Source organism: Anopheles arabiensis, chromosome 2 (genome assembly GCF_016920715.1).
Source record: "Anopheles arabiensis isolate DONGOLA chromosome 2, AaraD3, whole genome shotgun sequence".
Lineage (NCBI taxonomy): Eukaryota > Metazoa > Arthropoda > Insecta > Diptera > Culicidae > Anopheles > Anopheles arabiensis.
In genome coordinates, this window is record NC_053517.1 from 3,281,898 (window position 1) to 3,304,194 (window position 22,297).

At 46.6% G+C, this 22,297-nt stretch overlaps 1 protein-coding gene across 1 annotated transcript; it reads right to left on the reverse strand.

The window, feature by feature from the left end:
* Positions 1-198: 198 nt before the first annotated feature.
* Positions 199-13,911, reverse strand: LOC120895243 (fatty acyl-CoA reductase 1-like). The gene is made up of 7 exons (XM_040298401.1): positions 13,309-13,911; positions 13,062-13,152; positions 2,905-3,153; positions 2,387-2,826; positions 2,254-2,318; positions 1,869-2,157; positions 199-1,221 (listed from the first exon to the last, which is right to left on the reverse strand). The coding sequence occupies exons 1-7, from the start codon at positions 13,419-13,421 to the stop codon at positions 993-995; spliced, it is 1,476 nt and encodes a 491-aa protein (XP_040154335.1). The 5' UTR covers positions 13,422-13,911; the 3' UTR covers positions 199-992.
* Between the last annotated feature and the right edge of the window lie 8,386 nt (positions 13,912-22,297).

Sequence of the window (22,297 nt, forward strand, 5' to 3'; positions counted from 1 at the left end):
TTTTCTCTACCCTTCCTTTACTCGCGGGTAGCCGCGGGTTTGAGCCGGTTCAGCAATGTGCCTTTTCGTCGTAGGTCGTCACAAAATGGCTTTTCAAACAGTTGAATTTGAATATGCGTACATTCGACATGCTGTTAACGGTTAACGGTCATCAAGAATAGTAAAATGTTGAGATTGAAGTACACACATTGACACAAATCACGCTTACACTAGGCTCTACTTTATTATTCCTTGAGCTATACAAGTGCTCGCCACGCTGAAATCGTATTAATAAATATCTGTTCAAAATCGTAGCACCTCAAGAATAGTGGTAGGTTAAAATCAAAGGATACTGATGCTTCGTTAGACCCGCAAACAAAGGTGACTGGTGCGTTCGAGGCTGCAGCCTTCCTAGCACTACCGCCGCGCCGCCATTCGTTGAATTTCGGTAATTGTTGGTGCTTGTTAAAATAGAAATACTCAGAAAACAAATCAAAGAAAACGACCCACCGCATCGATCGTTAGAATGTGTCGAAACCACAGGGTCGGACGAAATGGTTACCAAAAACAAATACAGAAATGTCTAACCTAGCACACTACCTCTAAAGCGCCACCCAACAGGCAGGCTGCCTGTCGGCATTCCCTAGGCCCTAAAACCTTATTTACGAAAACCTAACGCATCCCATTATGTTTTATTGTCCGATTCACTTCACAACTCTGCCTGATGATATGCGTCCGACCATCCCTGCCCCCAATGCATGATCCACGATGGATCGATCAGCCATGTGTGGCGTTCGTGTATGTATATGTGTGGGCCTTTGCACCACAAGCAGTTGGCCCTGAAGCAGGCGATGGACCCGAACGCATCACGGCGGTATGATCTATGTACCTGTGGGTTTTTGGAAATGGACATTTTCTCTTGGGAGGGGGAGGAATACCACGGAACGTCATTTGCATCGATCGTCCAAAACCGGCCTACTTGGACCGAACCGTTGCATACGCGAGTGCGTTGCCTAGCGCAGTAGGTAGTAGAGCTGGAGCAGCATCAGGCCGACGATTAGAAACAGCGTAGTGTTAACGATCAGCTCCTTCTTGCGCATCGCCTGGCGGGCTCGCTTGACATTGTTGAGGTCCTCCTTGAAGAAGTATTTCTTCAGCCCGGGCACGGCAACCTCGAAGTACAGACGCCAGCTGTAGTTTCGGTTGTCGCACGGGTACTGCTGGTGGTCGACCGGGCTCATGCTGAGGTCCGTGGTCGAACCGCGGAGGAAGAGATACAATGGAAAAAAACGCAAAATTAGGCGATAAATTTGATAACACGTAACCCCATCATCTATGCAGTTAATTAGGCGTTGGGTCAACTAGAAAAACAACCATCACCAATCCAAATTATCGTTTCCTCACACGTGCTTAAATAATCATACCGATGCGTAAGTTTTTGTTGTTGTGTGCTTCAATTCAAGCTCATCAACTGTTAAAACTCATTAAGAACTGCATGATAAGCAAACAGGCCTCTGTCCGCTACTTTCCCCGTACTAATGAACCATGTTTTGCACGAGGCAGAGAAAAAAGTTTATATCTTTGGCTACTTTGGACCTGCTTCGGGTCACACGTGGTCATAATTAAAGCCTCAAGTTAGTGTGGATGGTGTCGATTTTTTTTGGGAACAAAATTAACTCTTCATTTGAATTACACCATCCTAACTGACATGTGTGTGCCGTTGAGTAGTTTCACTGCTGGAGCTTCAAAAGCGAAACATAAAATGAAGCGTAATTTCATGTGTGTGTTTTTGCTAGCTCAAACTATTGCCTAAACAGGTCGTGAAGCGGCCGTGCCGCTCCTAATGGCAAGCTGCGCGACAGGGGGGTGATGGGGAGCGAAATACTTACGCCAGGTACAGATCCTTCATGTTTTGATTGTCGAAAAGGTACGTGGTGTTGGAGAACTTCCTCACCGAGGCAACGACCTTATCGATCTTGACGTACGTATCGACTAGACGGGGCTTTTCACCCCGAAACCTCAAGGCCATGTCCATGATGTAGGCGGGCAGATAGTGCAGCACCAGCGAGTACAGCCGGAACATGATCTCGTTGCTCGAGGCGAAGGTGATCGGTTTGTAGATGCCGGTCAGTAGGGGATGCTTCTTGCAGGCCTTCTCACACTCGCGTCGTCGTTCATCTGTCGAAGGAATTTCGGGAAGCGAGGGACAAGAATGAGTTGATTTGGAACTGTTCTACTTCACACTTCCTTTCGACGCCTGATCTTGCTGCTTACCAAACGTTAGAGGGTTGTCCGTGGAGCTAACACAGTTGTACACCAGCACTTCCGGCTCTTGCGCTCTGCATCGGAAAGTCGGGTTAGTCGAGGGAACTTCAAACTCTGTTATGTGAAACACGAAAACTCTTACCTCTCCATGTATGTTTTCCAACCGACGGCAATGATCGCGTTCGATACGTAGTCGACCGGCACGGTGTCGATCGTCACCTCCGGATCGATGTGGCTGGTGCGTATCAGCCCGTAGTACCAGCCGATGAAGGTGCCGTTCGAGCCGTAGATCGAGTCGCACCAGCCGGGGAGCGGTTCGTTCAGGCTGGCCATGACGCAGGACGGACGCAGGATGGCGACCGGGAAGTGCTGCCGGTACTCGAGCGCCAGGGCTTCGGCCATCGCCTTGGTGAAGGTGTACGTGTTGGGCCACTTGAGCGAGTACTGGATCACGTCCTGTATCAACTTCTCGTCGTCGAGATTGGCCAGGATCTTCTCCGGATTGCAGTCGATCGGGTAGACGCGCTCCTGAATGTGTTCGTCGTAGCTGTTCGAGTATGCCGTTGAAACGTACACGAAACTCTGCGAATTGGATGGTTTTAGGGGGGAGGGGGGATTAGAAAGGGGCTCCGCGGACATGAGCGCTTTGAGATACCGTACCTGTAGATTTTTGGACTGCCGGCCAATCTCTAGCGCGGTACGCGTGCCGGCCAGATTGATCGTGATCGCCTTGATCATTTCCTCGTCGAACTTTACCGTGGCCGCAATGTGCAGGATGACGTGTGTGTGCTCCTTCAGGTAGTCCATGCTCTCGGGGCACAGGTCAAAGTTGGGCTTCTCGAGATCGCCCTCGATCACGCGGATCCGCTCCTGGTAGTTGGGATTCTTTTTGGCCAGTCGCTCAAATATCTGAAAGTGCGAAGAGGGCGTCAGAAGAGGTTGGAGTAGCTGATGGCGCACGCTAGAAAACTGCTGCCCCGTCAGGAGGTCAAACACATGTTTATGAGCTCCAAAGCTACAGCTCAAGTTGCCTAATCACAGGCTTGCACCATTAGTGTCCAAACGTTAGCGCGAGTGTTTCATGTTGATGCTCGCTAGCTTCTAAAGTTCATGGTTAATAACATAAAAAAGGCTGACCAAACAACCCACACGCGAAGTTGGAGCGCGCGAAGGGAAATTACTTTCAATAATTAGAAGCCGATCAGATCGGATCGGCGGCAGCAATCGATCGGCACCCTTTTTTGTCGTCGTTTTGTTTGCTCCATTTCGTACCCCGAGGCTGGCCCGTCCATATTTTGCCGGGGCTGGCCACATTCCGGCGGTGGAGCCCTCCTTTCCCGGGCTAAGTATGTTATCGTCCGGGCTCGATCGATCGGAATTGTCGTTTCTCACCCGATGATGTGTTTATCAAAAGTGATTCACGCTTCTGGCACACAGCGGTTCGGCAATTCGATTTGAGCATTTGCATTTTGCGCGTGTCATGCCGGTCGAAGATTTGGTTTACGGCTGTCTCATAATTCAACATTTAACATTTAATGGAGTCAGCAACGTGGCACCATTAATCATGAAGCCTTCGTTTCTGTGCGCTGTTTGTTTGTCATTTTTGGCATTGCTTCTGTATTGACATATTCTCAGAGTTTGTTTAACTAGTTTTAAAGCTAAAAACGTCAACCAAAAACAGGTTCGCACAGCGTGGTTGGGGTGTACATTTCCTCCGAAAGCATTAGATTGCAGCTCGCTCGCACACACAATTAAATTTGCGCTCTCCTTCACCTACCACACGAGGCAACCCAATAAAAAATCAGGCAACATTTGATTGCTGTCCGCTTGTCTTAATTGCTATCTTTTTTAATCATCCTGCACTTTTTTGCCCCTTTGTTGTTACGCGATATGTGGAGTTGTTGGAGCTTGATATTGGCACCCACTGCGCCACACGTTCGTCGAAAGGGTGCAATAAAAGTTTGCGATTGGGAGAATTGAGACGAGACAATTCGGGAAAGATCGACCGGTGGGATCGAGATCGAGTAATGAAATGTTTCGACGAGCGATAAAAGTGAGAGAAACAGTAAAAAGTGCACTCTTCAGACTCTTCCTAGTGTCCTCGTCGTGGTACAAAACGGACCATTCTTGTTCCGAATGTTTCGAGCAAAACTCAAAGCGCATGTTTGTGCCCCTGTGTCCTGTCGATGTGCCGAGTTTGGAGAAACATTAGCCCCCCCTTCAGTGTATGACATAACTCTTAATGGATATCCATTAAAAATTGTCAGCCCAGAGCCCGCAAGAGGAGGGACGAAAGAAGGGAACATTCCCTCCGCACCTTCCTTCACCCTTCACCCGCCCGTACACACCATCACAATCCAGTTGCCCTCATTTGGCACCGTGTCGTGCTGCAAACGTCCGCAGACCAACTTTTCACGATTGAACGCGTGATGTGGGTCTGTGTGCTTGTCTATTTTTTCGTCCAGTTGTGACGCCAATCCGGCTGCCAATGTTAAGGGGAGGTGGTTTTATTTGCTAGTACATTTGTTGGCCCGTTTGTTTATCGGGTGTTCTGTAAAAGTGACACAATTTGTGGTTGTTCTCTGCCAGCGGGGTGGAATGCGCACAATTGGGGTCAGTAGTAGTTGTGAGTCAACTAAAAAAACTATGATACACTAGGTGTGAGTGTTAGTGGTACATTTGAGCATGATAAAGTATGCACACGATCACTATCGCCACGATCGAGCGGTAGGGGTGAAAGCAATGCCGTAACGTGTGGGGATAGAGTGTTAACCATCGTAGTGACTGGTAGGATCGACACTACCAACTCGCGGAAATGGATACCGTTTTCGTCTACCGAAACAAACGCCGTGCGATATCATCACCGAAAGGGTCATCCGTTTGACGAACCGCTCGTGTATCATCCGTGTCGTGGCTTATATAACTAGTCGCACTAGTCGCCAGCGGTCACTAGCGGTCGCACACAGGCAGTACGTAGGAATAAATTTTCTTTCCGGTGCCGCCACGGATTACGTAGTGCGTGGAAGAGCCGACACGATTCAGCTGTCGAGCCGTCAGGCAAGATTATTCAAGTGATCATCAAGAAGGAAAAGTGATCAGCGCTCGGGTGCTCTTTTTCACACCTCACTGCGCCTCGTCGTTTTTTTTTGGGATGGATTTTCCACGCAGGAGGATTGCGAGTCGAGAAGGAGCAAAATATTACTCATGTTTAAGAAGTTTTTCGAATTTATTTTTGAATTTATTCTGTCAAAAAATTCATACCCGGGTACCGAGTGAACCTGTTTTCCCCACACAGAGAATTACAGGGGCTACTCTGGCCTGGCTTAGCCAAAATCTGGTCCCGGATGTGACCCTCCCCCCCTCTCCCTCCCAGCTTGTGGTGATTAACACCAGCGAAAAGACCAATTGACAATCATAAAAAGAAGAAGAAATAGAAGAAGGTCAACCCATGCGGTCCGATCTAACGAGGGTGAGAAAGTACGTGGTCGATGGGGAAAACTGGTTTTATCCGTTAGCTTCAACCTACCAAAGGAGCCCCAAAACAGAGAGGGAGAGAGAGAGTGCGAGATTAGGTTAGCTAATATGATTGATTTTGAGCTCGTGTCACACTATTCGGGAATTGAGGCTGTACGCGGTTGCTGTGAGGTGGAGGTGGCGAATAAACAAAAACTATAATCTACCCGTGTCCGAATGCCGGGGAATGCCCACCAAAAACCGAACTGGAGCTCCCAGTGCTGCAGCCTTAGCTATTAGGTGTCATAAAACTGAACTTTGACACAGCTGTTTGCGCGCGTGTGTGTGTGCGACCATACCCAAAAGGGCGGCTTTGGGTGAATTTGGGTGAACTTTGTTCTTTTCGACTGCTGCTGCCGCTGCTGCAACAGTCCTCTCCATCAATTTCTTATGTTAAAAAGCGATAATTTATGTGTCTAATTCCGAAGATGAACCCTTGGGGTGATTTAGATTCGATGTTTCGTGGGTCCCCAGCCCAGTCCACCTTCGGAAACGGTTCTCGTTGCGGTGTGCACGCACAGGCACGTTAACAAACCCACGCACACACACCATCCTATCCGAAACACATCTTGTTCGCGATGTCCTCAGTGGTTTTGGTGAAGCTATTTTAGTATTTTTTATGACCAGTAGGCGCATCTTATCGGACGAGAACCCGGACGATCGGCCATCTTCGCGGATCGGTTTCACTTTGGTGTAGATCTTTCGAGATTCCGAGTGGCTTGGAGAGTCGGTTTGACCTTCGAAACGTGGATGCACCCATCCGGAGTGGAGTGTTTGGAATGTTTTGGAACAATCCGCGAACATGACGTGATCGTATGAATATCGAAAAAGCAAACAGAAATACAGGAACTGAATGGTTGATGTATTTTTGAAAGCAGGTTTTCTGGTTGAAGTCATCTTTGGAAGAAAAGCAAGGTGCATGCAACTTCGGGACAATAAATTTCATTTCCTTTTATGGAGAGCAGGGGAATGAGCAAGAAAGAACAGAATGATAATAACATCTCTTCAGATAGCGAGGATCAATGCATGCAAGCAACCGTGTAATCCGACAATGAATTATCAGCGATTCAGGGCATTCACCTGAACAGTGGGAAATAATTTAACATAACGGACACCACCGTTATCTACCGACCATAACGTATGTTACAGAATTAGCTACCAGGATCAGGAAACAACCACAACGATACGGACCAGTAACGGCAGTCAACAGATCAAATTATGGAAATGGATCTTAAACGTAAGGATTACACACACAAACAGAAGAAGTACTAAACCGACTCTCCACACACATTATACAGTCGTAAAACGGCAGCCCTGACCTGATATGCAAACCGAGATAGGAGTCAATCGTGGTGTTCATTCAACTTCCATCGCGAAGAGCCACCGGAACTCACTAAGCAGTCTTCACTCTTTCGGCGTGAAACTTCCTTTGCCATACAGAAAATGAAGAAATAGCTATGTAGGGCGAGATTTTACCACATATTAATTGATTGCTCATCATGTCAAGATATCTTTGTAGGCAAGAGTGATCAAATGACTGTAAATCCTTCCAAACGACCATTTGATCTAATATCGGTATCCTCGCCGTTTCTCTTCCTAATTTCTTGCTCTTTTTTTAGTGATTTGGCAGAAAGCTTAATTATGTATGCAAACTAATTCCACAGCAAATGATGACCGTGAATTTGGCACACAATGGCGGGCCGCATGCTGGGCAGCCTTTTTTCTAAATGGGGTTGGATCTACCGTTTTAGTTGTTAATTTAACTTCCTTAAACAACTCGCTAATCACGTTTCTACGCGTGCTCTGCCGCACTATTAGCTGCTGTCGGAAAAGATTCTACTTCCCGAATGGATGAACCGGTTCTAATCGATGAAAGTGAAATCTTCCGCATTTGTTTTAATTTTAGCATTTCTTGGACTGTTGAAAGCTTTTATTCTGTCGGACGTTATGCAAATAAATGCGGCACTGTGTTAGTGATGTATGGCAGTTCGGAAATTTTCAAAATTTCAGATTAAACAACAGCCATTATTTTGACACGGCTTACGAATTATTGAAAAGGAATAGTTGCAAAGAGAAATAAGAACATAATGAACATTGGTGTAATGTAATTTAATGCTGTTTGAAGTCGTTCGAAGTCGGAAACGATCGAAGTGGACTCGAGGCTGTTAATTTCGTTTTATTTGTCTCGTTCTTCACTTTGCACATGCACCGTGCACCGTAGAAACAGGCCATTAATCGTAACACTACTTCTAGACAACAGCAGGACTTTAATTTCCGAAAGGCTGACAACTGACACATTGCATCGATCTTATTCAATTTCGACACTGACTGACAGCGAACTACTTGAACTCTGGTTGATTCTAGACGCCTCCCACTTCAGACGACTCCGTCTAACAATAGTTCGGGGTTAAAGAGCAAGCCAAAACACTTCTAGACCACCATATTGATATTCGCCACCAAACACTTACGTGCGGGGTAATTAACATTCTGTCACTGTACAGTCGGATGTACGGATGATCGTACGATCCAAGCCGATTACGATTACTTGCTTGAGTCAACAAAGCCAACCACGCTTCCCTACCGGTCGCTGTGTAGTACAGATCGGGGAAGTAGCGTCCAAGGTTTTCTGTCCTATGCCGTTCACTATGGAGTTATGGAGCAGGCATAATGCTCTTTATCATCGAATTAGCTTACTGAATTACACTACTACCCCCGCCGCGCGTACTAGAAGTGTTGGCAGCTTGGAATTTCAAATTCCATCGCTCGTTAATTAGTCCTTCACCCAGCCCCGTCTGCCCGGTAAACATAGTCATACAGGAGCTCCAAAACAAAAAACTGGAAACCAATCGATGTCACGAACAGCTCATCGTACCCAACCATTTCCGGCAGCGGTGCGCAAGTGGCCATCACTTCCAAACTAGCTTCATTTTTTGCTCCTTTCGGCACCAACGTCAAGGCTTTTGATTCTGGGACTCCGTTTTTGGGGAACATAATTGCACCTTTTGGCTGACCTACAGCTAACGGCAAAAACGGAAGAACCAGTTGCCCGATTCCGCCGCACGCCAGTGCCATGACATAAATCATACATCAGCCGATTGGATTTGGTGGTGCAAGCGGCAGGTTCAGTGGCGATCAATTTGAGTCGCTATTGTTCACCGCAGCGAGACACTAAACGACGACTAACCTTCGACCTGCCTGGGCCTGTGGAGGTCCGATGTTTTGATTTTGAATTGATCATTCGCTTTTTTGTTTGCTCTTTATGCTATTAAAGCGTGCTGCGTGTGCTTTACCGAGCTTACATCTCGAGACGTCGAGACTTTCAACTGTGTGAGTGTGAGTTTTGTTGGTTGGGCTGGCGATTTTCCGGCCTGCTACCAGGCTTTAGAGGTACGGGAGGGTGGAGCTGGTGTGGAATTAGTCCGATTACTCAACAGCCAAACTCGCTTGGAACGCAATCGACTAAACAAAAATTGAGTTGATAGTCACGACCGCCCAACCCGTTTGGATTTGCGGATTGTGTGTTTAGAGCGTTGATACAGCGTTGGCTTGATTGATTGGCGTACGACATCAGCCATCGCGAGAGAGAGAGAGAAGGTGATGAAAGGAGCCGGAGTGCGAAATTAGCTACTCTTGTTATTACCTTGAAGTTTTGAGGTGATTTGGTAAAAAGAAGCCAACATTTGATCGACGATAGCGCGCCGACTGGCACTGCACGATCGGGCCAGCACTCGGTGGATGCTTGCGTGATATATGACAGCTGTAGAAACTCAACCCAAACCACGTTGCAGATGGTCAGTTACAAAGACCCTAACGCACAAGCGATGGGCTTTCGCACCTTCAAGATAGGAAGAAGCAGATTTGCGGAGCATTTTCGCCGGAAAACCCCCACCGAACGCATGTGCTTGTGCCACAAATGAGGGCAATGTTTTAAGGCTAGTTGGACAACTTTTCAAACCACCTGCTTGGCGACATTCGCGCGCTGACATGCCGTACATGCGGGACCGTGCGGGGCCATGCTACATTGGGGCCGCTGGGTACATTCCTCTTTGGGCGCACGATCGAGTTCGATCTGCGCGGTGGAAGCGAGATCGCAAGGACTGGCGTGTTTCCAAATACTAACGCGACGGACAGTGATGACACTATTGCAAACGGTAGCCACATCGGGTAACTCGAAAAAAAGGTAGTAAGGTTATGTTTTATTGCCACACGTTAATTGCGCTGGCGATACGATTGCAATTCCCGCGGCAATGGTTCTTTGCACCCTGACGGAGACTGCTCGTAGGTGTTGCACGTCGAAGCACTAACTCGAAGCAAGTGCTCCGTCTGGGAGGTGGGAGGGAAACGCGACAATGCTCTAAACTGGTCGTAAATATTAGAAGACGTTTGTTTAAACGAGCGCGACGAATGCGATTGAAACAGTCATTTGAGTCGTGGTTTTACGGCTGTGGTGAATTATTTGCAAACACTTTTATTGATTGCAGTGCTTCTGTCGTGTTAACAGCCGTATTGGTATTTATATTACGAGTGAACTGAACTGATGTGCATAGATTAGCTACTAAAACTCTGTTGTATTGTATTCTGATCACACATTTCTTGTTTGAAAATGACACTTTACCCATACTACAATACTTTACTCGATCGTCAGTCGTCAACAGGCAGTATGACTTCACACAAACACCGAGCAAACGCAACAAAAAACTAATCGTTTGATCTCCAGATGAAGAAATTCACACCAAACTAGCCTCACACGCCCAGTTTCTTTGTTCCTTCAAATCCTATCGATCATCCATCATCCGGTCTCAGCTTACATGGGATGCGCCTCCTATAATGCATGTTAATCTCGTCTCGTCTCCACTCCGTTATGTGAGAGAGATTTATTTTCCCTGATAAAAAAAAAACGAAGTAAGCGCCCGGTATCGTACGCAGTCATAGTCACAAGCAAACAAACGATTTCAATTAGTGATTAGCGACGAACCTCATTCACTTGGCCGTTTGCCTGTTAGTAATTGCTAGCTGCGCTCGGTAAGAAAAACAAATACATTATCCCAGAACACCCTTTCTAATGGTCTAGAAAATGTGGAGGAGTGTGTGAGCTCGATTGCTCCATACGATACGTGTGTTCGATTGCAATCATTGAGCAGAAATTTCAGTTTTTTTCCACGATTTACTTTCCGCCTGTCAGAATGTGGCGCTTGGGGGGAGGCGACGTGCGTGGTAGCAATCGCCATCAGCGACACTGATGGAGGAGGTCAGCTTCATGCTTTAAGCATTAGGCGCTCCATTGCACCGTGTCGTTCGATCTTATCCGATTGCCTAGGTATGTGCGCCGCGTCGCGAGGATGTGGTGGAAAAAAACCAACCACCCCGTCCGGGCACACTAGAACTGGAGCGAATGTGTTTGCAGCACTGGCCGCTTTCCGAATAGGAATCTTGCCCGCGTCACAGCACACTTTGCGCGAGCGAAACCTTGCGCTAAACACTGACCCAGTGAACCGTTCAGGTCAAGCACCAAAGCAGCCAGCGCAACGTAACGTGCCCTCCGATTATGCACATAACGCACGGGTGCGTAACGCTGGCGCAGATAAATCTTACCCCAGGGTCGAACAGTTGAGTGATGATAAATCAAACAACGATCATTCGACCAACGCCATTTGGTGACAAACGCGCTTCGAAATATGTTTCTTTTTTATTTTGCATACCGTACTTTGCATGGAGTTGGGACACTACTCCCCCGTGTGTGTTGGCCTCGACCCGAGGCACAATCTGAGGCAATCCGGCCGAAATGACGCCGCAGCTCGTGTGTCCAAATGTTTGCCACCGGAGGACTGTCCCATTTATGCGCCCCAAGCCGTCGTCACCCATCGATTGCTGCCTAGTGCGGCGATATTGGGGCATCAGGAGGGAGGGAGAATGTGGTCGGCAAATGCGGATGGATTATTTGTATTTTTGGAAACCGTTGCGTTTACTTCGCATCCCATCGCAGCTATGTTTAATGGGGTCCCCGTCTGCTGCTGGTGAGGCTGCGACTCAGTACGACTCGCATCATGATCACGATCATCATTCGTCAGTTTCATCAACGGCCGTCGCAGCCTGCTGCATAATCAATAATTGTGTAACACGTGTTAATTGTTTCGCGTCCACTTTTCCCTGTTCCCTTCCGCTCCATCCGGGAAGCGGCGGCGGCGGCAATGTTGCTTCTGTCGGCGGCCGGCAGCGTTCGAAAAAGAAGCCCCAAACCGCTTCAACAGGGAACTTGAAAGCGGCACAAAATGCTCACGCTGATACCGCTAAAATTGTGCCAGCGTAGAAAGTGTTTACTCTGCAGGGAGGTGAAAGGAGTATGTTTATACAGCGTCGAGCTAGCTGTTGGACTTGTTTTAAGTTAAAGTAAAAGTGTCGCTACCAGCTTGCCAAAAACCCTCCAAACAGCACAACAAAAAACGGGCCAACTAAGAAAAAGGTGCAGCTTGGCGGAAGCGACGAACCGTTATGAATATGGAATGCCATTACATTCCTATTCGCAGTCCGCACAATCCATTATGGATGAACTGATTTGCGGTGGCGTTTTTGTTTCGCGCGTGCGTTGGTGTGTTTGTCGCGGATTTGCCTTTTTCGCTAATTATTTTCGTCTATTGCGCTTCGCCAACGGAGTTTCCCGTTTATCTTCCCGCGCCTCGTTTATCCTTGACCGACTCGGTCAACCTTCACAGGTCTCATAAAATTCGCTATCCTATTATCATTTCACTTATTTTTGTTTTGTGCGCGAGAGAAATCGACGGGTTTTCCGCACTACGGAACCGTTCGGTCTCGTGTTCGGGGCTTGGCTTGCAGTTACTTTCGATTTTATGCCACCGTGGCGATGGCCGGCCGGGCGAATGCTTTTATTGTGACGCATCGTCGGTCTGGGCTGGTTGGCCGACCGGTTAATCCCAGTGGCAGTGGAGCGAGCGTTCCCTTAAAACGACCAATTTTCCATCCTTCCCGCTCTGCCTGCAATGCCCTTCACAGTCAGCCGCCGCTTGGGATGACTCAAATGCTGACCGTCACTAAAGAGCTTTCGCAACCGTTCAAATCCTAATCTGTTACACCGGACCGTGCACAGAGCATGGCCGTCTTCCAAAAATGCAATCTACGTAAGACTACACACACACACACATACATACACGCACACACACAGTTGCATAATTCACAAAATGGAACCTCGGAAAGGCAGCGGCAACACGCGGGCACGATCGGAACGGATGCGGCACTTGATTGAAAGCCCTTTCGGATGGACTGACCCAAAATGTGGCCCAGCTACTCACCGGCGATGCGCACAGCGTCTTGATGCGCTGCTCGGGCAGCGTGTTCTTTTTCTCGCGCACCATCAAAATCACTTCCTTCACTTCGCACGTTCTGTTGTTCGTTCAGGGGCGCCGGGCAATGGATCAACATCGTTCGGATGGGTCGGAGAGTGAAGGCGAAAAAGAGAAAAGAGGCATATAGAACCAGTGAGACAGGGTAACGATCATGGCTGGATGCTGGATGGCGAAAGGTTGCACTGGATCTTACCGAAGCAGCTTTTCCACCACGATCTTCCCGATGAACCCGGTGCCACCGGTTACGAACACCACCTTGTCACGATAGAAGTCACTTATGCCGGACATGATCGGGCCGTCCTGCATGTACCGTAATGCAGTAGTAAGTATTATTCCTTTTTGTGGGTACCACACTATTGGTGTCGCTATTTGGGTCACTTTGTGTTTCTTTGTTTTAGCGGGAAGGTTTCACTTTAGATGCGATAATCACTTGTTCATAACTAAATGTAGCACTATTGGGCGAATGCCATTGAATAACTGCACGATCGGCAACTCGAAAACGATCCTCTCCCGCAAAACACCAGTTAGAACTCTTCACCAATATCCGAAACAGATCTCAGAGAATCAAACACACAACCAACACGTTTTAAACGCACAAACTGACGCACCACGCGTACCGTATCACCACCACCACGTTGTGCTGCTTTCTTTGGTTGCGGAGCTGACCACCTGTTCAGACCGACCGCTAGCAATGATCTGACGAGCCGCTGTCCCAAGACGACCGTGCGCACCGAATGCCGCGCGAGCGCAGAGTACAAGTCGTACCGACCGCCGACGCTACCTTTATTCGTGGGAAATGATGCCCGTTGCCGGCCTTCCAATTGGTGACTGTCGTGGAGCTTTAGTCGATCGTATGTTGCAGCCAAACATTCGGTAAAGCTTTCAGCGTGTGCGTGCATGAGAGCCTTAGATGTGGTGTGTTTCCATAGTTCGTCGTCATGCGTTAGGATGGGGGATGGTCTTAAGAAGGTTAGAGGATTTTTTGTTGCTGTCGCTGGATGCTATATTTCTCATCTGATGCACTTTTGTGATAGCTTTTTGTTTTGGGGGGTGTAACAGAGTATTAAAGCTTGAAGCGTGTAACATACATGATTCCCACAGTCCTATAAGTAGCACGTAGGTTCGAAAGCTTATGCTAGCGTCGCTGTGGGCGCAACAATCGAAAAAGTGTCTTGGCAATGCTGGGGTCAAAGTCTATTCTTGATCGGACGAGATGTCCGTGGTCGGTGTGTGCGTATTTGCTTCTTCGCCAACAAGGGCTTAGTACCCCGTTCAGCCGGGCTACTTCACCGATTAAGTTTAGCACGCGTGTTTGTTGTGGACAGTTTTGTTTAGAGTCACTATTTGGGGGCTTATTTATGAGAAACAAAAACAGTCTACGGGTTGAAGCGGATATGAGACATGTTTGAGTTTTACTGTTTTTTCCCCTTCTCACTTCCGTGCAATAAAGAAGGAAAGTTTTGTTTTGCGTGTTGAAATTGGAGTATGTGTGGTGTGTTCAATATTTTTGTTTATATCTCACCGCATAAGCAGAGCGGCGTACATCCGCATTGCTACTGGTCTCGGTGGCTAGTCCGTGGGGGTCGGTCTGGGTCTGGGTTGCTGGAAAGCAAAGATATATAAACTAGGTATGTCTCACGCTCCCTGTCGCTTGCGTGTAAAGCGTTGTAAGTGAAGCTGAAAACAGTACCAACAAAATAGCGCAGCTACCAATTGAGCCTGTTGAGTCATCTGCTTTGGTTTAGCGTCCGATTGTTACGACGACGTTTTATGACTGAGCTAAGCCAGCCACTAGTTGCAGGTGGTTTCGCGGATTCGATTTTTCTCAAGTAAATTGTTCCCTCCGAAAATTGAACTTACCAGCGCGTGTCGGATAAACTACAATTACGTCTTGGGTTATGAGGTATGCCAAAAAAAGGCGAAGATGTATGAAATGGACAGAATGCGGCTGAATTTAAAGGTCTACATTTAAGCCCTCCATCTCAACCGGACTCATTGCCCGATGGGTCTTGTGCCGAGGAGAAAATTCGTTCCATGTCGCTTTTCTTTCGTGCACAGCTTCACGAGCGCTTACTTAACGGCCCAAAGAAAGGAGGCAACATCGTACGACGCCAAGGAAAAGCGTTTATTTTATTCGGTATGGTAATGAACTAATTATGGAAGCGCAGTACGGTTGAGTGAAAATTCGGGTTTAAGTAGCAGTTGGAGTTGAGTAATGGGCAGGGTAAAGATCAAGCGACTAACCGAGTCTACAATGTGAAGCATGTGTTAATTTTTCCTTTGCTACCAACAGTTGGCTTTAGGGGAACATCGTTTTTATCGCCTCATTTGCCAAATCCACACAATAAATAAATAAATAAATAAATAATGAACGGTTATTGATATTCTCGAGTGGTTAGCAAAAACCCGCCTGGGTAATAATTCGCATCAATAACAAATCTCTTCCACTACGGCCTGTCAATCATCGCTTCGACAATGTTCACAGTCATTGTATGAAATACTCTAACCCGTTTCCTTTCCTGTCCCTCGTTGCGCGTTGTTCCGGCAGGAGCCTCCCCCCCACCCTTTTTGCGTATTTGTAGTGGTGCTGGCCGCGTTCTGCCAGTTCAACGGACAACCAGTGACGCCATTTGTCGTGTGCGTCGCGTCCCAGCAGTACGACTGCGGGAGAAGCGGTCGATGCATACCAAATAGTTTCGTCCCATCGGTGGAGCACAAAAAATGCGCCCAGATTGTGATAAAAACAAAAAACTCCAGCCACTAAATGTGCTCCCTACTCACAGGTACGCTGTGCTCGGACAGTGTGGGTCATAATTATAGGATCAGTTGCGCAAAAGGAATCTTCTTGCTGTATCACCGTTCGCCCTTGGGCGTTAGAACGTACCTTTGTCACGAAACCTTGATCGTTGTTCTTGATGGAGATAGAAAAAAGGAACGTATGTAAAATAAGCCTGAAATCACGCTAAGCTTCAAAATTAATCAGATGCACTTGCGTACTTAATCGCACACGTCATTGTTTCTGATGAGTTTGATACCCCGTAATTTCCATCTTAGTCCGTGCAATTAGATTAACGTCATGTACGCTACATAATACTGTGGACAAGATCATTAAAAGCGGGATATCGATACGATCGTACGATCGAGCCAAGCGCCATCTCTTGGGGTACGTATTCTCTCACAAAGATATCGACTGGGCAGTTGTTTTGAACCGACCAGACTTGAAGTACCGTAGCATTAGAAAAGGCGGGAGAAAAACAACACAAATCAGCTGGTGACGCACTGGTGGCTCGTCTATGATTGACTGACCGAAGATAATGCGAAATTTCGGCACCGACAAAACCTGTAGAATCGTGTGGCCGTTTGGAGCAGGGTGGATGAAGCTCCCCATATGACGTTGAGAATTAATTATCTTTAGCTTTAGCCGGTGTGTCCGGTAAGGTTAGTTGTTTTTTATTTTTTTGTTTCGCCATATTGCTTCATGAAATTTGTCGAACGTATCGTTTTCGTCAAAGCAATCTAGCTTAGTCCTGATGATGCTCATACATAAAAAATAGTGTTCTTAAGATGCTTTTTTGCCGTGTTGCTTTTTGATTATTCTCGACCAGAGAATATATTGTGCTAATGATATACGTGTAGACACGCAGGTTGGCTGGAAGTTAATTATCTGTGTCATCTACCAAAGTTGATTCTGTTTTTCGTTCTTGGATAAGGAGTACGAAGTCACTAATAGCAATCGTCTGGCTAGCGGATAACTCAATGACACCAGCCGAACTATACGGTGCAAGTAGTGGAACTTGAGAGCTACCGATGAATCAATCACGCGATCGCACGATCGGGGACAGTGGTTTGATCTGCTACATTTGTCACGCCGAGCGGGGGATGATTTATGAACAGAGCGACACATAGGGCAGTTTGAGCGGTGCCTGTTTGTTTTGCGACCGAAAAGGTTTCCAGTTCCGGTTTGGTAGCGCTCTGTACGTCAATGTTTGTGCTTGTGATTGCGTCTCGGTGACGTAAATAAGGTTGGCGCTAGCATGATGAACTAAATCCAGTTTGTCGCACTGTTTATTAATTGTTTAGCTGTGGAAGATTTACATTACAACAGAGGGTAGTTTATGAAAGCCTGCCGGTTCTTTGAACTCATTTAGGCTCATTGGTTTATCTAAAGTATGAGAGGTAGAACACAGAACACGGGAAATATATCCTTGTAGGATGTGTTTACTTTGTAATCTGATGTTGTAGATCATTCCTGAAGAACACGATCATTAATGTATTCTGAACTGATTATCAAACGGAAATCGTCCGAAAAGGCTAATGTTAAATGCTGATATAAAAAGAATACCCATCGAGTGCTTCCTTCCTACTCATAAGCAAGGAAATCGATAAGAAACGAAACAGGAACTTTTTTTTAAATTTACCGTCGGAAGCATAAAATCCTGAATCTAAATTTGAGTATCGGAACCGGTCTTTCAATTTTATTCGTTGATAAATTTACACTCGAAACGGAGTAGGAAATTTCACAATAAAAGAAACCAATTTCGTTGGCTCAGCTTGCTGCAGTTTGCTAATTTATACTTTTACGATACGAGAAACTGTCACACAATCAATGTGTGTGTGGAAAAAAGAGAAATGAATAGGATTCTACCCCTGCGTGAGTAAATTGTTGAAAAAGAGCGAAGTTCATGGTCATCTTTGCCAAAGCTTTGACATTTACGGCCTGTTATCGGGCTTACTGGTATCATCAGCATTTTCAAATCACGCGATTTTAGCGCATGTTTTTGTATGCAAAATCTTCTGATCCCCATAGGACTGAAACCGGTATTCGGGAAACCGGAAAAAGGTGCCTAAAACGTGAGCCGGTCAAACGGGGTATTGATCTCGCAAGGAATCTGGTTATGCAAAACCAGCCCCGCGAAGGAATGCACAAATGTTTGCCAAAATATATCTCGTAAAATACGCGGTTCCGCCCAAACCCCAGAAGGAGTATGCTGAAGAGAGAGGCTAAATTAATAGTTTCCCGACACCTGGAAATTGTGTCTACATGCGATCATCTTGATTCTTTATCGGATACGGAAAAGAGTTGATGCACATTAATTTCCCCTTTCGATGGTCCACTTTCGAGGTCATCATGTGCATTGTTGTGCGAAGCCCACGCACATGGCGATTAGGTCAGCAAGCTCCTAACAATCGCGGTGGCCCTAGCAGAGCCATGATCGCGGAGGGAGATGTGTATCTCACCATCACCCGACAGGGCTTTGGGTAGTGGGCTTTCGTTGTGAGCGAGTAACCTTAACCATGAAAATGTAAACTGGTTGTGGACAGTTGGTGATGTTTAGACAATAAATAACCGGTGCTTAAGGTTAGGCCTAAAATTAGGTATTCTTTTTGTCATATGAATATTAACGTCATCGTCGTTGTCTTACGATCATGTCTGATGTTTCTATCGTTATTATCGTGTACGCGTCTGTGTAACGGTCAGCAGATCAGTTTTCTGCTCGCTTTGTCAGTAGGCCGTGGGAGATGGAATCGTCGCACGATTCGGACCTTCGGGCTTGGTGCATTTATTAGAGGCCCATATGGTGATGGGAGTTTGGTCAGGGTTATCAAGCTTTTGGACGCAAAATGGTTCAAAGATGCTGAAGCACAATAGTCCCTTCGGATGTCCGGCACTCAAACAGCCCTTAAGATAAAATCAGCAGTAGCCTAAACTAAATGACCCCCCTTACAACAAGCGCCTCGATGACTAACCGAACCGGATTTACGCTACAATAATTTAACGACATTGAAGTTACGCCAATGCGGAAGGAAGAGACAGTACCGAATTACAGGCAAATTCATGAAGCCTTTATCCGTTTCCTTTATGGCTATTTCCGGAATGGTTAGCGGTGAGCTTTGGAAAGAAATTAATATTCGTGTTCGGTAGTGTGTATGGCCCTGGTGCGGTCTTGTTCGTCGAGTGGTAAGGCCATTGATGGATTATTAATTCAGTTTGTATTATTTAATTGAAGATTGTCACCGTATCTGGACAGCCACGGGAAACCGCTGCACCTGTTCCATTTGGTGTTTAGATTTCACACCCCGTTGTACGGTGTTATTAGCGATATTGTTATAACAACATATCAAAACATTGAACATACTTAAGCAAAACAACAATATTTTGAATGAGAAAAAGAAACATGTTAAATCAAATTTGAATATCAAACATGTGCACGTGCTTCGAAGCTTTACGCAGAGCTTGAAAAGCGCCATCTATTGGGAAAACGTGCAAGTACGATGTAATGCAATCAGCGTGAAAGGCACAGTGAACAAAAGTCATTGCGACCTTGGGATCATATGAGTTTCTGCAATTAAATTTATCAAACAATGTTATATTTTTGTTTTAATGTAAGATTCATGTATCATGATATTTTTTCATTACTACACAGTAAGGGAACGGAATTACTTTAATAAATTTATTTTGAAATTCAATCTTTATTTATTATTTAATTCTTAAATTTGAAGTAAATTCAAACAAAAGTCCCTGACTGGCAAATTGTCCACTCGTAATCTTCAAATATTTAGAAAGATCATCTTTGATGACGTATAGTTTGATAGTTAAACTCTTCTATGTGTTGTTTTGGGTATGACAATACCAGACCGATATGGTTATGCCATGAAATAATCACGCAAAACGCTCATATCTTATGGAAAATAAGACTAACAAAAACAAAACCGAACACCTTTTCATTTACGAGAAGAATCAGTTTCTAACGGACGGCGCCGCCGGCACCCGCCACTTCATGTCTTCGATTTTGCAGGTCAACCTCAAGCTAGAGAACATTAAATTTTCCACGCTAACCTTATACACATGCCGCGGTACAGTCGTGCGCTAATTAGCTCCCAGCCTTTCCCGCATTGATGAGCATTGTCAATCAAAACTGCCACCAACAACGCACGATCAAACGTACGATCGCTTGTGCCACGCACGGTAAGCCTTTCGTTCCATTTCGAACACTGGCGTCATCGTTACTCGAGTGACGATTCGGTACGATACCACACGACCTGGTAGTGAAACGCTACTCCACTTGAGATGAGTGAAAATCCGTGTAAACTTTGACACAGGCACACAGGGAGCTGCGCTGTGCTCGATCGGTCGGTCAGGATCATGGTGGTCCTTGTACCGCAATCACTTTCTCCCGGAGCTCTGGTCCTTCGAACCGGATTCGTAACTGTCATCTGTCAACTCAAGTGGAAGCAGATCGTTTTCACACGCGACCCGTCCGGCCCGGTTCCCTTTGCGTCCACTTTCGCTGGTCGTGTTTACTAGAGCAGTAGGAATAGGATCGCTCGAAACAGAAGCAACGAAAGGGCAAGAGCGAAAAAGTCGTAAACAAACCTGAACTGATAGAGGTCGCGTTCGTGGCTCTGTTTGTAACAATTTGTCACGGTGACTGTTGGCATGTACTAGCCCGAGAAAGGCTCGGGAAAAGGGTTTTCCGATTCCCAGTTCTTGGGAGTAGGTAGCAAGACCCTAGGTCCTCACGTGGGAGTCCTCCAACGAGCAGCATCCCTTCTGTGGCCGCAACATGCATAAACAAAACCCTTGGGACAGGAAAACTGATACAGCTGAAGTGTGGTAGCGAAAGAAGACGAAAAGAAGGAAGAAAGGAAAACATAAACTTTCCACACGTCCACACGATCGATTTTGACGTATGACTGTGGGTACGCTGCCAAGGGTCGCTGGGAGCGAGGAGTGGGAGTGGTTTCACTTTCAACGATCTTACCGACAGACAAGGAGCGTACAGATGCCACCAAGTCCTTTTCCAGTCCCATTGCACACCAACACACACACATAAACTAACAAACATAGGTCGCTTGAATCTTTCTCCGCAGCGTCACTCGGTGTTTGCATATGACATTTGCATGTGAGATCAAAGACGTTTTGCAGCAAATAAGAATGTATTCCCGATGCTCAGAGACCAAAGGGAAAATGACTCCACAGCATTGCCATCGGATCAAGTAACGGTGTCGGAGGGAGAGGGCCTTGGGAATGGGAACCCCGGTCCGGACTAATGACGGGAACAAAACTCCCAGCGACCGATCGTCCATGACAAATGCTTGGAATAAAAGTGTCAAAATAAAGCATAAATTACATTCTCGCCTTCCGTCCACTGCCTATGTTTCGTGCTCTGTCCCATGCCGTGCTGGCCTTTCGATTATCTGCTCGGTGTAGTTCGAAAGGACGAATGTAATGAATGATGCTGCACGGCATGCATCTCCGTAGGAAGCGGAAGCAGTACAAATAATAATCGTTACCATTTGGTTCGTGCGTTCAGGCGCGAGCGTTTGATAAGGTTCTGGTTCACTGAGACGCTGTGCGCCCGCCTGCCCGCTTGCCTTCTTCTCCCTTACACGCTCATCAATCTCTTCGGTTGTCAAAACTCGTAAAACACACCCCGCGCGTAAGAAGAACCCCGCGGTCGTCGTGTGTAACGCGCGTTGACGGACATATCCCTGGCCGGGTTTGCGGAAGCCCAAACGATTAGGCAGCTCCGAACTCTGAACTTGAAACGCCTGGGGCCACGAGACCTTTGTCCCCGGGAGTCTGTCGCCCGGTGCGCCCAGTGCAGTGCGCCCCGATAGGGCTGGAGTCCGGGAAGTGCTTCCAAATTTATTGAAAAATAAATTTCTATAATTACGCACACTTTTTTCACACCTCCTTCATTGAGGCGTTTTATCGGACGACTGGTGGCTGGTTGGCTGCATTTAATGTGTACGCTACTGCTGCTCAGTGTGTCTACCTCGGGACCAGGGTGTCAAAGTCTAAAAATATGGTGCCACTTTCGTGAGTGGTTTCCTTCCTTCCTTTATTCGTACGACGAGTGCGAGTTTCGATGCTTCAAGATGGGTTTTTTTTTTAACTGTGAACCGTTTGCTTTTCCAAATGGCAAGAGTGATAAATAATACTTTACATCCTTTTTGGTGTGTGAGTTTGTATGTGTTGGTACGCCGATTTATTTCCCGGATGTCAGAGCAATAAATTTTGTGGTGGCAGCTTTTGGGCTGCTCGTGTTGAAATCGCCCTCAGTATGGATGAATGATCTGAGTTGTAAAGCGAATTTACAAAGCCTTTTTGGTGAAAAACAACTTAAAGTCTCTGGAGCTATGGCATCATGAAGAAGCACTCAAGAACAAGATCAACC